The sequence below is a fragment of the Eretmochelys imbricata genome, chromosome 1 (genome assembly GCF_965152235.1).
Source record: "Eretmochelys imbricata isolate rEreImb1 chromosome 1, rEreImb1.hap1, whole genome shotgun sequence".
In the NCBI taxonomy this organism is placed as follows: Eukaryota; Metazoa; Chordata; order Testudines; family Cheloniidae; genus Eretmochelys; species Eretmochelys imbricata.
The window spans coordinates 12,376,118-12,392,076 of NC_135572.1; the positions used below are offsets into that span (position 1 = coordinate 12,376,118).

The window sequence follows — 15,959 nt, forward strand, 5'->3', positions numbered from 1 at the left end:
CCCTTTTTCTGGTATGGCTTGCAGTTGTAAGGTCATATAGGATCCCTTGATGCTTCTGGATTTGGTCTGTAGTGACTTCTTCCATCTGTGGCTGACTGAGACTACAACCTTTCCTTTTGCGTGCAGACTCTGTTTATTAATTCCTTTGTCATTTCCAGTCCATGTCGAATAACCAGTGTGCGCTCTTACTTTGTTTGTATTATTCACAGATAAGCTTAAAGTCAACTCTGAGTGTGAACAGCCAAAGGAAGAAAAAACAGTAGCCAAGCCCTCAGTTTCGGTAGTGGAACCAAAATCACCCCCCAGTGCAGCAGTGGAGAAACCTGGGAAGAAAATGGAGCCCATGAAAATTCAGCAGAAGGACAAAAGAAGGTACAGCAGTGGTTTTCAGACTCTGATCTATAGGACCGCTTGCTGATGGTCTGCAGAGAGCTGCCTGGTCACATGGTGCTGGCTCAAATCCTTGTTTCCAGCAACATAAATTGCATTAAAGACAGCTAAAAATATATTAAAAAATTTTCCTGCTATTTCTTTTCCATGTAAGCAATAGCTGTAGCTACAATAGGGACATTATGCAATTGCAAATGGTAGGGCGGTAGTCCAGGTAATCACCAGTGGGCGGGGGAGGTGTTCTACGAGACAATCTCTTTATGAAGTTGTGGCCCAAACTGAACAAACTTGGTAACCTTTGAGAGCAATATGGGGAGCTGGCAAGAGCACCTGTATTGCAGGGTGGATTTATATTCCCAAGCTTGTGTACAGACAGCTTTCAGCATGTGAAGTTCTGCTTGATGGTTGAAGTAACTGATGTACTGCTGCATTTTAAGACACTGAATTACCTTGGGTGATGTTCCAAGTAAAATTAAGTGCAGTCCTGTGTTTTTAATCCAACCCAAGCTGACAGACCAAAAATCATCACAGCCTCATGGCTGTTTGGTGGCCTGGGTATAATTAATTGGTGGTCTCATTCCATTTCCTGCTGCATAGGTATACACATCACCCAGCTCACTGTCACAGCTGCTGCTAATTGGCTTCCTTGTAGATCGTCTCATTTGAGAAGCCAAGGGCCTGGAAACTGCACGTTGGCAGTGCAGTGTAGGGAAGGCTACTTGGGTTTACCTGTTCTATGAATATGCAGAGGCCTTCAGCCTCCAGGGCTTTTAGTCTGGCATGTCGTGCCAGCTCTAAAAGAAGAAAGAAGCTGTTTTACTTTTCCAGTAGCAAAATGCGATTACATTAAAAAAGTCTTTAAAAAATGGCTCCAGAAATCTGAGACACTACCTCATAGTCAGTGGCAAGGAGTCTATCAAAATAACTTCTGAGTGGGTCTGTTAGGACACTAGTTCTTAGAAGGCTGAGCTGTGGTGACGAGGTCAGTAATGCACTCCTGCCAGGCTACCTTGGTCAAGCGAGATGAGGTTCTAGACAAACCTCTCTGCATGCTGCACTGGAGGGGTGCTAGAGAAACTTTTGCCATATGAAGAGCTAGGACTGGGTGAGAAGGTCCTAAAAAAAAAAAAAAAAAAAATTCCATACATGTGTGCGCGTGTGTATCCACTTACGTACTTAGTTGTGCATTTTGGAGATGTCTGCAAGGTACTTGCTTTCCTTGTGATCTGAAGATTGTAATTATGAAGATTGTAGTTGCCTAAATCTGTGTCTTTTTTTTTTTTATAAGCACACCAGAGGGGTGAAGCATGTTCAATTTGTTCCTTTGTGCCAGTAGAGCGAAGAGGGTGGATATGTCAGATAATGAGGGGAAAGAGGATGAAAATCTGAAGAAAAAGAGGAGGCGAATCAAGCGACCTCAGTCTGACAGCAGTGAAGATGAAGGTAAAAAGATGTGATTACAAGAAACTAACCAAGGAAACCTGGGGCAGGGGTTCTTGTTTTGACCATATTACTAAGTGATACCACCACCCAAAGCTATTAAAGTCAACAGTTGAGGGAATAATTTGGAAGACCCAAGAAGTATTTGTGGGCCCAGTATCCATGCAAGTGGCTGCAGTCCGAGTTTTTTTCAATATTTTTGCCACAAGCCACCTCAGTGTACATTCTGGAGGCCCCAAGTAATTTGGTCTTACCGTAGCTGAGCTCAGACCTGGCTCTGTCCTCGGCGAGTATGTTGCCAGTTGCACTATCTTGTGCAAAGTGGTTTCTTTGATATCCTGTGAAAGGTATAGCGCCTCCTCAGTGTCATAACCAGTTCATTTAGTAAATTGTAAGTAGGGTGCCTCAGGAGTTAGTTTTTAGGATCTTGAGTATTCATAATGTTTATAGAAATGATTTGGATGACAATACTAAAAGTGAGACTTTCAAGAATACAGATAATAGAGAAACGGGATGCAAAACAATACAGCCTGACCCAGCAACATGCTGAGTGTTTTTGTTGCTCATTGACTTTTTGATAGAAGCTGAATGCACAGAACTTTGCAAGATAGAGGCCTGTAACAAGGAACAGCACAACCAGATTCCAAAGGATTTGGGTATTGGAGGTCACAGATGCCGTTCAATGTAGATAATTGGGAACCAAACTGGGGAATGCGTGTTAAATGAAACAATCGTTCAACAAGCTGATCAGGAAAAGAATTCGGAGGTTGTTGAAAAATGAATGAAACCATCATTCAGTGCACAACAAGAAAAGGTACAACAGATGCTAGGTTGTATTGGAAAAGGATTGGAATACAGAATGAGAATTTGCTTTATGAGAAATACTGTGCAGTATTCGAGAAACATTCCTAAAATGAATAGAGGTTGTCATAGAAGTTAAACATGGGAAAGACCTCTTAGATTATTTTGTCAATCTCCCTACTAATGCAGAATTGCTTTCTTTGTTCACGTTTTGTCCAATCTAGTTTTAGATGTCCCACATGATTTGGACTTCTACCACTTCCCTTGTGAAGCTGTTCCTCAGGCTGATTAAATCTCTCAGGGACTTTTCCCTGATGTTCCATCTTAATTTTCCCTTTCTTAATTTAGTCACATTATTCCTAAATACAACTCCTTGTACACTGTTTTAAAAAACACAAAAAAACCCTGCTCACCCTTCTTGGTATTTACATCTTCATGTTATCTGGCCTTTCCCTTTAGTTCCCAAGCTCTTATGAGGGAAGATTAAAATCAGCCTGTCTAGCCACCTGATCACTTTCATTGCTCTTCTGTGATTTTCTTCCAATTTGTCAATATCATTCTGGTAAGAAAGTGACCCGAACCGAATGCATTATTTCAAGTTTCCAGCAGAGCCAAAGAAAGAGACTATTCCCAATGTTCCATTGGCCTCTTTTTTTGCTGCTATATTGCATTGCAAGTGCATCATATTTGCTGTTCACCAACACTACTGTCTCTCTTCTGCATTAGAGTTCTTCTGGTCTCTCCCATTCAATATCTGCTCTGGATTATTATATTTTGGGTAGTTAGGTCTTCTGGGTACACTATCTTGTCACTTTCCTCAAAATTTGATCCAGGGGTATACGTGTTCTCTTCTTCCTGTCTGGGTGTGTCTAGCACAGGGCAGGCAAACTTTTTGGCTCGAGGGTCACATCAGGGAATAGAAATTGTATGGCGGGCCATGAGTGTTCACAAAATTGGGAGGGGAGTGAGGGCTCTGGTTGGGGGTGCGGGCTCTGGGGTGGGGTTGGGGATGAGGAGTTTGGGATGTAGGAAGGTGCTCTGGGCTGGGACTGAGGGGTTTGGAGGGTGGGAGGGGGATCAGGGCAGGGGTGGGGAAGGGGTGCAGGTTCCCAATGGAGGTGTGGGCTCTGGGGTGGGGCTGAGGATGAGAGGTTTGGGGTGCTGGGGGGTGCTCCGGGCTGGGATCGAAGGGTTTGGAGAGCGGGAGGGAGATCAGGGCTGGGGCAAGGAGTTGGGGTGTGGGGAGAGGCTCAGGGGTGCAGGCTCCGAGCGGTGCTTACCTCAAACGGCTCCCGGAAGCAGGGGCATGTCCCTTCTCCAGCTCCAACGCGGAGGCGTGGCCAGGCAGCTCTGCACGCTACCCCATCCGCAGGCGCTGCCCCTGCAGCTCCCATTGAAGTGCTGGAGGGGGCCATTGGAGCACAGAGGAGCCGGAGTGGGGCCATGCCGCAGCTTCCGGGAGCTGCGTGGTGCAGCCCCTGACCCAGCGCCCCGGCTGGAGCAGGGCCGAGCCACGTGGTGCAGTTCCCGACCCAGCGCCCTGGCCAGAGCTTGCGAGCCATAGATTGCCCACCCCTGCTCTAGTAAATTACCTCAGTTGTCCTTCCTTTGTTTTCAGTTTTCTGTTCATTGTCTCTTTACTCTAAGAATGTCGCCATCAGACTCTTAATTAAATTAGAAATATAGGAACTGCCACACAGGATCACACCAGTGGTTCATCTGGCCCAGTATCCTGTCTCTGAATATGTAGCTCATAGGTGTTGTAAATAGTTTTGGCATAGCGCTACCTCTCTTCCCCTTTTGCCCCAGTTCACTTAAATTGATTGTAGCCAACCCGAGTCAGCTTTGAATCCAGAAGACTGGTACCTCTATTGCTTAGGCAAAGACCATCTCAATCAAATCTGATTTAAAAACAAGGAGGGGCTGGAATTCATTGGAGTACTCAGACAAGAGCAGTGTGTCATCAGCAGAAATGCATAACATTCAGTGTGTGTGTGTAATATAAGAACAAGAATATAATCGATTCCAGTGCTTCGTGAATCCAAGCGCCCGCCTTGTTCGTATCCTGTTTGTTTTAGAAGATTTTCACTTGAGCGATGTAGTTATCAATTTGTCAAATTAGGCGTTGTCTAGGCTAGAAAGTGTTGCTGCTTTGATTTTATCGGTATAGTTAGTGTCAAAACCTTTGCTAGGGTGAATGCAGTTATACCTGTATAGCTTACTGCAGTTCAGGAAGTGCATTACACTGTATTGGTGTAAGGCACCTTTATACTGGTATAACGATCAGGAAACAGATCACACCCCTAACCAAATTTAGGCATCTAGGTAAGAGATTGAAGTCCAGGACCTCCATGGGAGCATTCTCTGCAATGCTTCCAGTTCCATGCGCAGGGCCAGTTAGACAAGCAAACCTGCAGGTCTGAATGCGTGGATGAGACAATGGTATAGGGAGGAGGGGTTTAGATTTATTAGGAACTGGGGAAACTTTTTGGGAAATGGGGAGCCTATACAGGAACCATGAGCTCTACCTAAACCAAAATGGAATCAGTTTGCTGGCACTAAACACTAATAAGGTCATACAGCAGTTTTGAAATTAATAGCTGGGGGAAAGCCGACAGGTGTGGAGGAGCATATACATGGTTCAGACAGAGACATCCCTTAGGGGACGATCTATTAATAGAGATTCTCTGTGTCCTAGTAAGGAGTAGAGGATGGAAGATGATAAAATACAGGTCGGAGCTGATGAGAAACAGTCAAATGAAAAAGAATCCTATTCAATGACATCATGTAATGGCAGACAGCTAAAAAGTGACAGTTTTTTAAAGTGCTTATATACAAATGCTAGAAGTCTAAATAATAAGATGGGTGAACTAGAGTTCCTTGTATATGACGATATCAATATAATAGGCTGTGACAAGTTGGATCACAGAAACCCCCTTGGGGACTGCCACCTGTTGAGACTACCTCTGAGCCCGTTTTCCCCCTGGGACTTCAGAACCTTGCCTTGTTTGAGCCAGACACGCTTGCCTGCTGCAAACATAGACTCAAGTCTGAACCGTGTCCCCTAAAAGCTTTAGGCTTAACTGAAAACAGCTTAAGTGTTCCTGTCTCCAACACTCAGATGCCCAGCTCTCAATGGGGTCCTAACCCCAAATAAATCCGTTTTACCTGCATAAAGCTTATACAGGGTAAACTCATAAATTGTTCACCCTCTATAACACTGATAGAGAGATATGTACAGCTGTTTTTTCCCCTCTCCCTCTCTCTCCCCCCCCCCCCCCGGTATTAATACATACTCTGGGTTAATTAATAAGTAAAAAGTGATTTTATTAAATACAAGTGGATTCAAGTGGTTCCAAGTAATAACAAACAGAACAAAGTGAATTATCAAGCAAAATAAAATAAAACATGCAAGTCTAAGCCTAATACAGTAAGAAAACTGAATACAGATAAAATCTCACCCTCAGAGATGTTTCAAAAAGCTTCTATCACAGACTGGATGCCTTCCTAGTCTGAGCACAATCCTGTCCCCTGGTACAGCCCTTGTTCCAGCTTAGGTGGTAGCTAGGGGATTTCTCATGACTGCCGCCCCCTTTGTTCTGTTCCACCCCCTTATATAGCTTTGGCACAACGCAGGAATCTTTTTGTCTCTCTGCGTCCCCACCCCTCCTTCTAAATGGAAAAGCACCAGGTTTAAGATGGATTTCAGTACCAGGTGACATGGTCACATGTCCTGTGAGATCCCAAGCCTTCATTCCTCCCAGCCTGACTCACAGGAAGGCCTGCCTGCAAATAGCACCATCCACAGTCAATTGCCCTGGTTGATGGGAGCCATCAAGATTTCAAACCATCATTAATGGCCCACACTTTGCATAACTACAATAGGCCCTTAGAGTTATATTTCATATTTCTAGTTTCAGGCACAAGAATGATACGTACATACAAATAGGATGACCACACTCAGTAGATTATAAGATTTTTAATGATACCTTACAAGAGACCTTTTGCATGAAGCATGTTCCAGTTACATTACATTCACACTCATTAGCATATTTTCATAAAATCATGTAGAGTGCAACGTCACATAGGCATCACAGAAACTTGGTGGAATGAAGATTATCAATGGGACACAGTAATACCAGAATACAAAATATATCGAAAGGACAGAACAGGTTGTGCTGGTGGGGCAGTGGCACTATATGTGAAAGAAAGCGTAGAATCAAGACACCATAATAGAGGCTCAACTTAAATATATACCCCAAATTCAAAAACATACTAAGAGAACCAAAAAAGTGCCACCATGGCTAAACAACAAAGTAAAAGAAGCAGTGAGAGGCAACAAGGCATCCTTTTAAAAAGTGGAAGTTAAATCCTAGTGAGGAAAATAGAAAGCAGCATAAACTCTGGCAAGTGAAGTGTAAAAATATAATTTGGAAGGCCAAAAAAGAATTTGAAGAACAGCCAAAGACTCAAAAAGTAATAGCAAAACAATTTTAAAGTACATCAGAAGCAGGAAGCCTGCTAAACAACCAGTGGGGCCATTGAACAATTGAGATGCTAAAGGAGTACTCAAGGATGATAAGGCCATTGCGGAGAAACTAAATGAATTCTTTGCTTCGGTCTTCACAGCTGAGGATGTGAGGGAGATTCCCAAACCTGAGCCATTCTTTTTAGGTGACAGATCTGAGGAACTGTCCCAGATTGAGGTGTCATTAGAAGACGCTTTGGAACAAATTGATCAATTAAACAGGTAATAAAATACTAGGACCAGATGATATTCACACATGAGTTCTGAAGCAACTCAAATGTGAAATTGCAGAACTACCAACTGTGGCTTGTAACCTATCATTTAAATCCGCTTCTGTACCAGATGACTGGAGGATAGCTAATGAGAAGCCAATTTTTAAAAAGGGCTCCAGAGGTGATCCTGGCAATTAGAGGCTAGTAAGCCTGAGTTCAGTACCGGGCACACTGGTTGAAACTATAGTAAAGAACAGAATCGTTAGGCATATACTGAACGTAATTTGTCGGGGAAGAGTCAACATGGTTTTTGTAAAGGGAAATCATGCCTCACCAATCTACTAGAATTCTTTGAGAGGGTCAACAAGCATGTGGACAAGGGGGATCCAGTGGATATAGTGTACTTACATTTTCAGAGAGCCTGTGACAATGTTCCTCACCACAGGCTCTTAAGCAAAGTAAGCTGTTATGGGATAAGAGGGAAGTTCCTCTCATGGATTGGTAACTGGTTAAAAGATAGGAAACAAACGGTAGGAATAAATGGTCAGTTTTCAGAATGGAGAGAGGTAAATAGTGGTGTCCCCCGGGGGTCTGTACTGGGACCAGTCCTATTCAACATATTCATAAATGATCTGGAAAAAGGGGTAAAGAGTGACATGGCAAAATTTGCAGATGATACAAAACTACTCAAGATAAATCCAAAGCAGACTGGGAAGAGCTACAAAGGGATCTCTCAAAACTGGGTGACTGGGCAAGAAAATGGCAGATGAAACTCACTGTTGATAAATGCGAAGTAGTGCACATTGGAAAACATAATCCCAACTATACATATAAAACACTGGGGTCTAAATCAGCTGAAAACATTCACTCAATGTGTAGCAGCAATCAAAAAAGCTAACAATGTTGGGAATCATTAAGAAAGGGTTAGATAAGATGACAGAAAATATCATACTGCCACTATATAAATCCATGGTGCGCCCACATCTTGAATACTGTGTGCAGATGTGGTTGCCCTATCTCAAAAAAGATATATTGGAATTGGAAAAGGTTCAGAAAAGGACAACAAAAATAATTAGGGGTATGGAATGGCTTCCGTATGAGGAGATATTAATAAGACTGGGACTTTTAGGCTTGGAAAAGGGATGACTAAGGGGGGATATGAGTGAAGTCTATAAAATCATGACTGGTGTGAAGAAAGTAAATAAGGAAGTGTTATTTACTCCTTCTCATCACATAAGAACTAGGGTCACCAAATGAAATTAATAGGCAGCAGGTTTAAAATAAACAAAAGGAAGTATTTCTTCACACAACACACAGTTAACCTGTAGAACTCTTTGCCAGAGGATGAAGGCCAAGACTATAATAGGGTTCAAAAAAGAGCTAGATAATTTCCTGGAGGTTAGGTCCATCAATGGCTATTAGCCAGGAGGGGCAGGGGTGGTGTCCCTAGCCTCTGTTTGCCAGAAGCTGGGAATGGGCGACAGGGGATGGATCACTTGATGATTACGTGTTCTGTTCATTCCCTATGGGGCACCCGACATTGGGCATTATGGGAAGACAGGATACTGAGCTAGATGGACCTTTGGTCTGACCCAATATGGTTGTTCTTATGCTAGCAGGTTTAGTCCTCTGGCTAGCCTTCAGTGAATGTTTCAAGCCTTGCCAAGGAGTTTTCCAGACCGTGGTTACTTTCAGAATAATTGCAAATGCGGAGAATTTGAAACTGTCTGCAACTTTTCACCTGGGAAAGGCTAGTAGCGAGCTTTGTCTATCTCGGCAGGTAGCACCTGCAGAAAAGATCAGTGATTAGGTGTCACGGGTGAAGAGTGCTCTGGAACCGCTCTGAATGAAGTTCAGACAGAACCCTCCTGTAGGGTGGCACCCCGCAGGGCACACACTCACAAGGGCGAGCCTGCTTGGCTTCATTGCCTCCTGGGTCTGACCTCAGAGTGTTCAGCATGCGTTTCACGCCATGAGTTCCCCACAGCGACTCCACCTGAATAGGACACCTGGGAAAGCCTTACGTGCCCCCTTAAGCGGCCATGCACCCCCAGCTTCCCAGTCAGCAGTGACTCTCAGCCAGCGCTGTAAAACAGAAGGGTTTATTAGTCATCTGGAATACAGCATAAACAGTTCTTGTTAGCAGAGAAAGTGGGAAGGTTCAGCAAAGTCCATCGGGCGGGGCGGGAGGGGGAGGCAGGGCTCTGGATCCCCCTAAGTCCCAAACCAGAAGACTGCCCAGCTTCCAGCAGCCTTCCCTCAGTCATGCCCAGTTACCCATCCTCCGTCTCTTTCCTGGGCATCTCTCTTTGGTCTCCAACTCCTTCGGCTGGCTCCTTGCAGAAGATGGACCCTGGCCATCAGTTGCCAGGATACAGTGTGTCTGGGTGTTGACTGGGCCCAGGGAACTATGTGGCAGTCAGACCTGTCCTCGAGGGGTCTCTGCCACAATCACCCACCCTTGTCCCATCACCTAGATACTTGTGCAACACGTAGGGGGAAACTGGGGCACTCATACTGTTCATGGAAAACATTAAGAGAGTTCCCACTTCATCACATTAGGTTCTAGTGTTTGCATGACACCTGCCACATATCGACGATTTGCAGCAAGGTGAAATACCGAGTCATGTGATCCTGCTCACTGTTTGTGTTTCTGTGTCTCGGTCACCCAGGTAGTTATGAGATTGAGTCCTGGTTTGAAGAACGTAATTTATTATTTAGTATTGGCAGCCAACTGTTTCACTTGAGCCCTGCTTAACCTATGAAGGTCAGCTGGCCACACGCCTGGCACAGTCAGAACTCTTAACGCTGACCTAATCGGTTGGGATAGTTACAGATCCAGAATTCATGTTACACCTACAGCATGCACGCTGCTCTACAGCCAGCCGAGGCAGGGAGGAGGTGGAGCCCAGCAGGAACTGTGTCCCCCCTGCCAACACTTTCATTGTTCTTATTAAGCAATAGGTTGGAGGAGGAAGTTTTCCCCCCACTACTACCTCTCCCCAGGTTTGAAGCCTCACATGGGAGCAACTTTCACTTGGGCTGAAGAGGACTCTTCTTATAGCCATGTAAGCTAGTCAGAACTGTGCCTCTGGAGTGATGCAAGGCACTTCTCCCCATTGCCCTGCGCTGAACTCACAACCCCCTCACATCTCTCTCCCTCTGCCGCACCCACATCTCTTACACGACTGCAAACCTTGTTGGCTTCTGTCTGGCAAAGGTATGGGAAGCGCCAATGCTGCTGCGGCTGCTCTCCACGGGCTCCAGAAGGTAGCACAGCATCAGGTTTTGTTCCATTTGCAATTTGAAGCCATTGAGAACTGGGAGTCTGCAGCACCTCTGACGATGTAGCCAGTCACTTGGGGCTTAAACCTGGACTTAGATGCCTGACTTTAGGCATGCAACTTGGAACATTTTGCCCTGACTTTAATAAGACAGCAGCTTTACAGGCAAGGGCTAAATGTGCTTAACAAATGCCATGGGAAATGCTGCAAGCCAACATGGGGGCACTGTCCCAAATGCCATCACTATGTCCAGCTCTTTTTCTCTTGGCAGATGTCTCAGTATCTCCCACACCTCAAGAAGCTACCCCCCCCTTGCCTTCTCCAGAGCCTGCACTGAAGATTGAACTAGAACCAGAAACGACTGAGGTAATGGCACATTATGGTGACAACTTGCATTTATATGTGTTTTTGTCTTGATAAAATGAAGAAATCCAGGGTGTTTGCAGAAGCAGGGCTGAAGGGTGTGCTGGGGCGGGGCGAATAGTTGGTCAGACCTGACTTTGATAACGAGACGGACAACGTTTGGTTCTTGGTGATCATGCCCATAGAAGCTCTCTACACACACCCTGCCTTAACTCTTGGTCCCTTGTGATACCCTTCAGGCTTCGACAGGAGGGAAGAAGCGGAAACGGAAGCGCGTGCTGAAATCCAAAACATTTGTGGATGATGAAGGCTGCATGGGTAAGAATAGCTAGCGTTCTCCCGCACCCACACGTAGGGGCTCACTTTATTGAAGTCACTGGGGTTTTTTGCAAGTTTTACAGACTAAACCTATCCAGGGAAGGGCCCCACAGTATCACTTTATTCTTCTTTTCTTGAGCTCTGAGGATTCCAACTCCACTTTCCTGTATGTAACTGTCCCTCTGTCAGAGGAGGGTGGAGTGGAGTTGTCATTGACTGTCTCACGCTCAATCGAAAACTTTTTGAATATTTTCTTTTGTTCCCTCTTTCCTACCATTATAACCAGCACTAGCACTTTCCCTCCTTTTCAAAAATGCATACCTTTTTATTAAAAAAAAAAAAAAATCCTTGGATTCATTGGTGACACAAAGCAGCTAGAATGGTCCAGAACAGCTGGGTTATACCAATGAATCTGGCCCTCAATATAATCCGGAATACCCCAAATAAACTGGGTAAGAGCAACAAGCAGCATGTTGGGGATTTGGGATTTAAAACTCTAAAAAGCAAGTCCTTTGTTCCTAGCAGTCCTGTGCTCTCTTGCCCTTGGGAGAGGCAGGTCTGAGCACAGATCTGGGAGCCAGGAATGTTTAAATTTTAACCCAGCTCTGATTCATATGGTGATTTTGAACAAGGCACCTATTTCCCTACCTTGCAAGAGTGTTGTAAGATTTAGGTAATGTTTATAAAGTTCTTTAAATTTGAAAAACTGGTGGAAGCATTATTTATACTAAGCACAATGTGTGCCTGATCCTACAAGATACTGAGTGTCCTCAACTCCTCTTGATTTGAATGGAATCCAGGGAGCTTAGCTTATTCCAGGAGAGGGATCAGGTCCTGTGTTTTACATCTCCTTTAAAGAAAGCTAAAGCTACCAGGAAAGTAACTGGCTTCAATAGTAGCTAAAGGCTCTAGTACTAGGTTTTTGTCAGAGGGAAACGGATTTGTTGAGAATTGCTTGTTGACATGATGGGGTGTTTTGGAAGGAAAATGAAAACCTTGCTCCACAGCTAGTGGTTTTAATAAGGTCTGCATCCAGACCTCGCCATAATGAACATTAAAGCTTTTATTTCCAGCAAAGAATTCTGCATTCCTTTTTCTATTCAGCCTTTTCCAAATGTGCCAGTACTGGGAAGCTTGCCTTTTTCCCCCACTGGACCATGGGTTTAAATGGTCTCTTGTGAAATAGGCAGACCTTTGGTTTACAAATTAATATCCACTACAGTTTTATGAAGGGGAAAATAAGGCCCCTGTGGTGTACTTGGAAAAGGCTCAGAGTAGCAAGGACAGAGTCAGATGGGGCTATGATGCTGAAGAATTGGGTAAGAAGTATGTACCAAAAATTTGCACCAGTCTGTGGTCCAGAACTTGCTGTGTCCCCATTTCATCCCGTCTCTCCCCCTGCCCCATGTGGGCCTGATAATCCTACGGTCTTGCAAAGCTCCTGGGCTGATATCAGATATTTGTATCTTTTGAATTGTGGGATTTTTCACCTTTTTAAAATGCGTTAAAGCTGCCTAGATCAGAGCCAAGATATTGGATCTTCCAATCTCATTGTTCGGAATATCATCCTGCTATATACCCTCCCTTGAGTGTCTCCATGGTTTTAGTGCCACTTTCCCAAGAACGACTACAACTAGAAACTGGTGATTGTAAAGCAAATCAAAAAACTAAGCACCTGCAGCACCTAGTTGAAGTCAGCGGGAATTGTGGGTGCTCACCATCTCCTAGGATCAGGTCCTTAATCTAAAGGCTCGTCTAATCACAAATGTTGTATAGTTTTTTAACCATGCTGACATAGCTGAAGTTCTACAACCTCCTCCCATCACCATTACCACCCCAGTGTGGATGCAGTTATACTGGTATAAAGGTACTTCTGCTCATATAGCTCAGGGCTTGTCTGCATGGGGAATGTTTTAACAGGTGCACAGCTGTGGTTCTATAGTTCTGATCACCCATGGGGACACTCTTACTCCAGTATAAGAGTGGCTTTAGGTTTAGCTTAAACACCTTTCCAAGTGACACAAGCTAAACTGAAAAAAGGCACTTTTATGCTAGAATAAGAATGTCTACATGGTGGGCTATTTTGGTATAACTATAGTGGTTTAAATTCACACCTTAAATTATACAAAAAAATAACTTTCCTGTGTATATGAGACCTGCATCCCTGAAAGGAAGGAGAGTCGCTCATACTGGTTTAAGGTACCTGGATACCGTTATAACTGTGTCCACACGGGGGGTTATTACTACTGTAACTTTCCGTTGTTAATTAATAATCACACCCCTAACCAAAAGAGTGTTACAGGTTCAAAAACTGTATGTGGACCAAGTCTTACTTAACTCTGCTTCTTATGAGATTGGTTGCTAATGTCACAGTGGGACACTTTCAGATTTAGTAAACTCCTCCAAGTATTGGGCCTGGTCCAGGCCTGTGAGAGTGTTTCAATCCCTGTTTACCATGGAAAAGCAGCACTTGAAATGTGCACTGGCTACTACAAAAACACAAGACAACCTAGCAAAGAAAAACGTTCAGCTAAATGCTAGATTCTCTGTCCTACAGACAGTCTCTTACAACTTGGGCCTAATGGAAACCCTCAATAAATGATTGCACACAGATAGGATAGTTTAACCTCCGAGGATAATTCATGCTAAGAGCAAAGGTGGGGAGTGAGTCGGCCAGGAATATCGGCCTCTTAAGGCTGCTTTTTGAAAAGCTAATTGATTGTAAAGAGAAACTGGCTTATGTTTAGAGTCCCTGTTTGACTGACTAATCACACAGAGGAGCAGGGTTTAGTACCACAGGGACTGGTGCTAAATGGTTTCTCCTTACAGCCACGGATTGTGTAGAAGACCTCATTTGATTTAGCTGGTACAACTAAAAGCCAATTTTCCAGAAGTGAAGTTCAGACCCCTGCAAAAAAAGAGTAGAGTTGCTAAAGAAAAAATGGTTTACTAGAAACCTACCAAAACGCTGCATTGGAAGCTGGTGGATCAGTGTTTACTTGTGGATGTTGATGGTTGCCATCAGTGGAGTTGGGTCCAGATCCATTTTAGTAAGCATTGTTTTATAGACCTAAAGACTCCATCATTAAACGCTATGACAGCACTGAAAGGGGGGAATCCCACTAAGTAATACTCATTCAATGATTGGTTGGTTACTAAATGAACCCTTTCCAGTACTGCTTTGAAATGCCAGCTATTTACTCTCTCTGTAGAAAAAATCAACCATCTAGGTTTAATTTGTGTCTCTCCCTAGCTTGTAAAAACTTTCAGAGAGGTGTTATGTAAAAAAAAATGAGCTCGTCATCTGAATTTCAGAAGCACCAAGCTCTCTTTATCTAGGTATACATATGACCATCATCACAACAGCATCCAAATCAAGTCAGTGGACCTTCAGGTGCTCAGTATGATGGGTTCCCCCCGGGGTGCCACCTGGAACTGCGGTACCACTGAGCCCCCCGACTCACCAGCATGGGCTCCCTCTTACACTGTACTGCTCTGACAAGCTGCAAAGCCCTCCAGGCTTCAGCCTGCACTCTCACCACATACATACAGGTAGGGCCACACCCAGTTGCAGTTACATGTAAGTGCTTTGACCAGGCCCTGCATACAAAGGCGACAGCTAGGGCAACAACCAGCTCCTCAGGCACATACCCCCTCTGGAGTATAAACCCAAAACTATACTGTATTGTGCACAGGGAAGTGTACAGCGTAAGCTCATAAAATTTGCCCCCTCCCTCAGTGTGGAGAGGAATATGCAACAGCCTTCTGCCCCTAAGTTATGATTCCCACACACTGGTTTAGATAAAGCAAAAATAAGTTTAACTACAAAAGATAGATTTTAAGTGATGGCAATCTGCTTTGAGGTGTTTGCTTAGCAAATAAACAAAAAACGCAAACGAAGCTTAAGATACTAAATAGATTGGATATGAATAGCAGATTCTCACCCTAAGAGATGATACAAACTGGCTGCAGATTCTTAAGGGCAAGCTGCACTTGCTTTGCAGCTTGGAATCCACAGGTGTTCCATTCACAGGCTAAAAATCCCTTTTGTCTGGGTCCAGCCCTTTCCCCAGTTCAATCTTTTTTCCTCAGGTGTTTCCAGGAGTCTTCTTGGTGGGTAGCGAAGAACACCAGATGATGTCACTCCCTCCCTTATATAGCTTTTACATATGGCGGGAGCCCTTTGTTTCGTAGCTTAGCTCCCAGACCGGTCTGTGGAAAAACACTAACATCGCAAGATGGAGTCCAGAGACATGTGGTCACATCACATGTCTTCGTAGAGTCTTAGCAGCCATTACTCAGAGGCTGTCTGTAGCATCCTCAGGAAGGCTTCCCAGGGGGAGATAAGCTTCTTCTAAGGCCTATTGTTTTCCTAATGGTCCATTACCCTGAATAGGCCCTTCCCCATCCACTGTCTAGAATGAAACCATCTTGTCTAGTGGGTGTTACCCAGGTGTAACTACATTGGAAATACGGATACATAGTCAATATTCATAACTTCAGATACAAAAATGATGCATGCATACAAACAGGATAATCATAGTCAGCAAATCATAACCTTTTCAATGACACCTCACATGCCTTGCATAAAATACATGATGATTATGTCATAATCTTATCATA

General features: G+C 44.2%; 1 protein-coding gene across 5 annotated transcripts in view; it reads left to right on the forward strand.

The window, feature by feature from the left end:
• POLD3 (DNA polymerase delta 3, accessory subunit) overlaps positions 1-15,959 on the forward strand; it is a 46,206-nt gene that overhangs the window by 20,196 nt on the left and 10,051 nt on the right. For 2 of the 5 annotated variants that reach the window (XM_077834651.1, XM_077834541.1), the window contains exons 8-11: positions 210-372; positions 1,724-1,833; positions 10,927-11,021; positions 11,258-11,336. In XM_077834651.1, the coding sequence (XP_077690777.1) occupies positions 210-372; positions 1,724-1,833; positions 10,927-11,021; positions 11,258-11,336 (447 nt within the window). Of the gene's footprint in view, positions 1-209; positions 373-1,723; positions 1,834-2,411; positions 2,671-10,926; positions 11,022-11,257; positions 11,337-15,959 lie in introns of those variants that run through there. The other 3 variants (XM_077834582.1, XM_077834741.1, XM_077834834.1) reach the window with 3 other exon arrangements.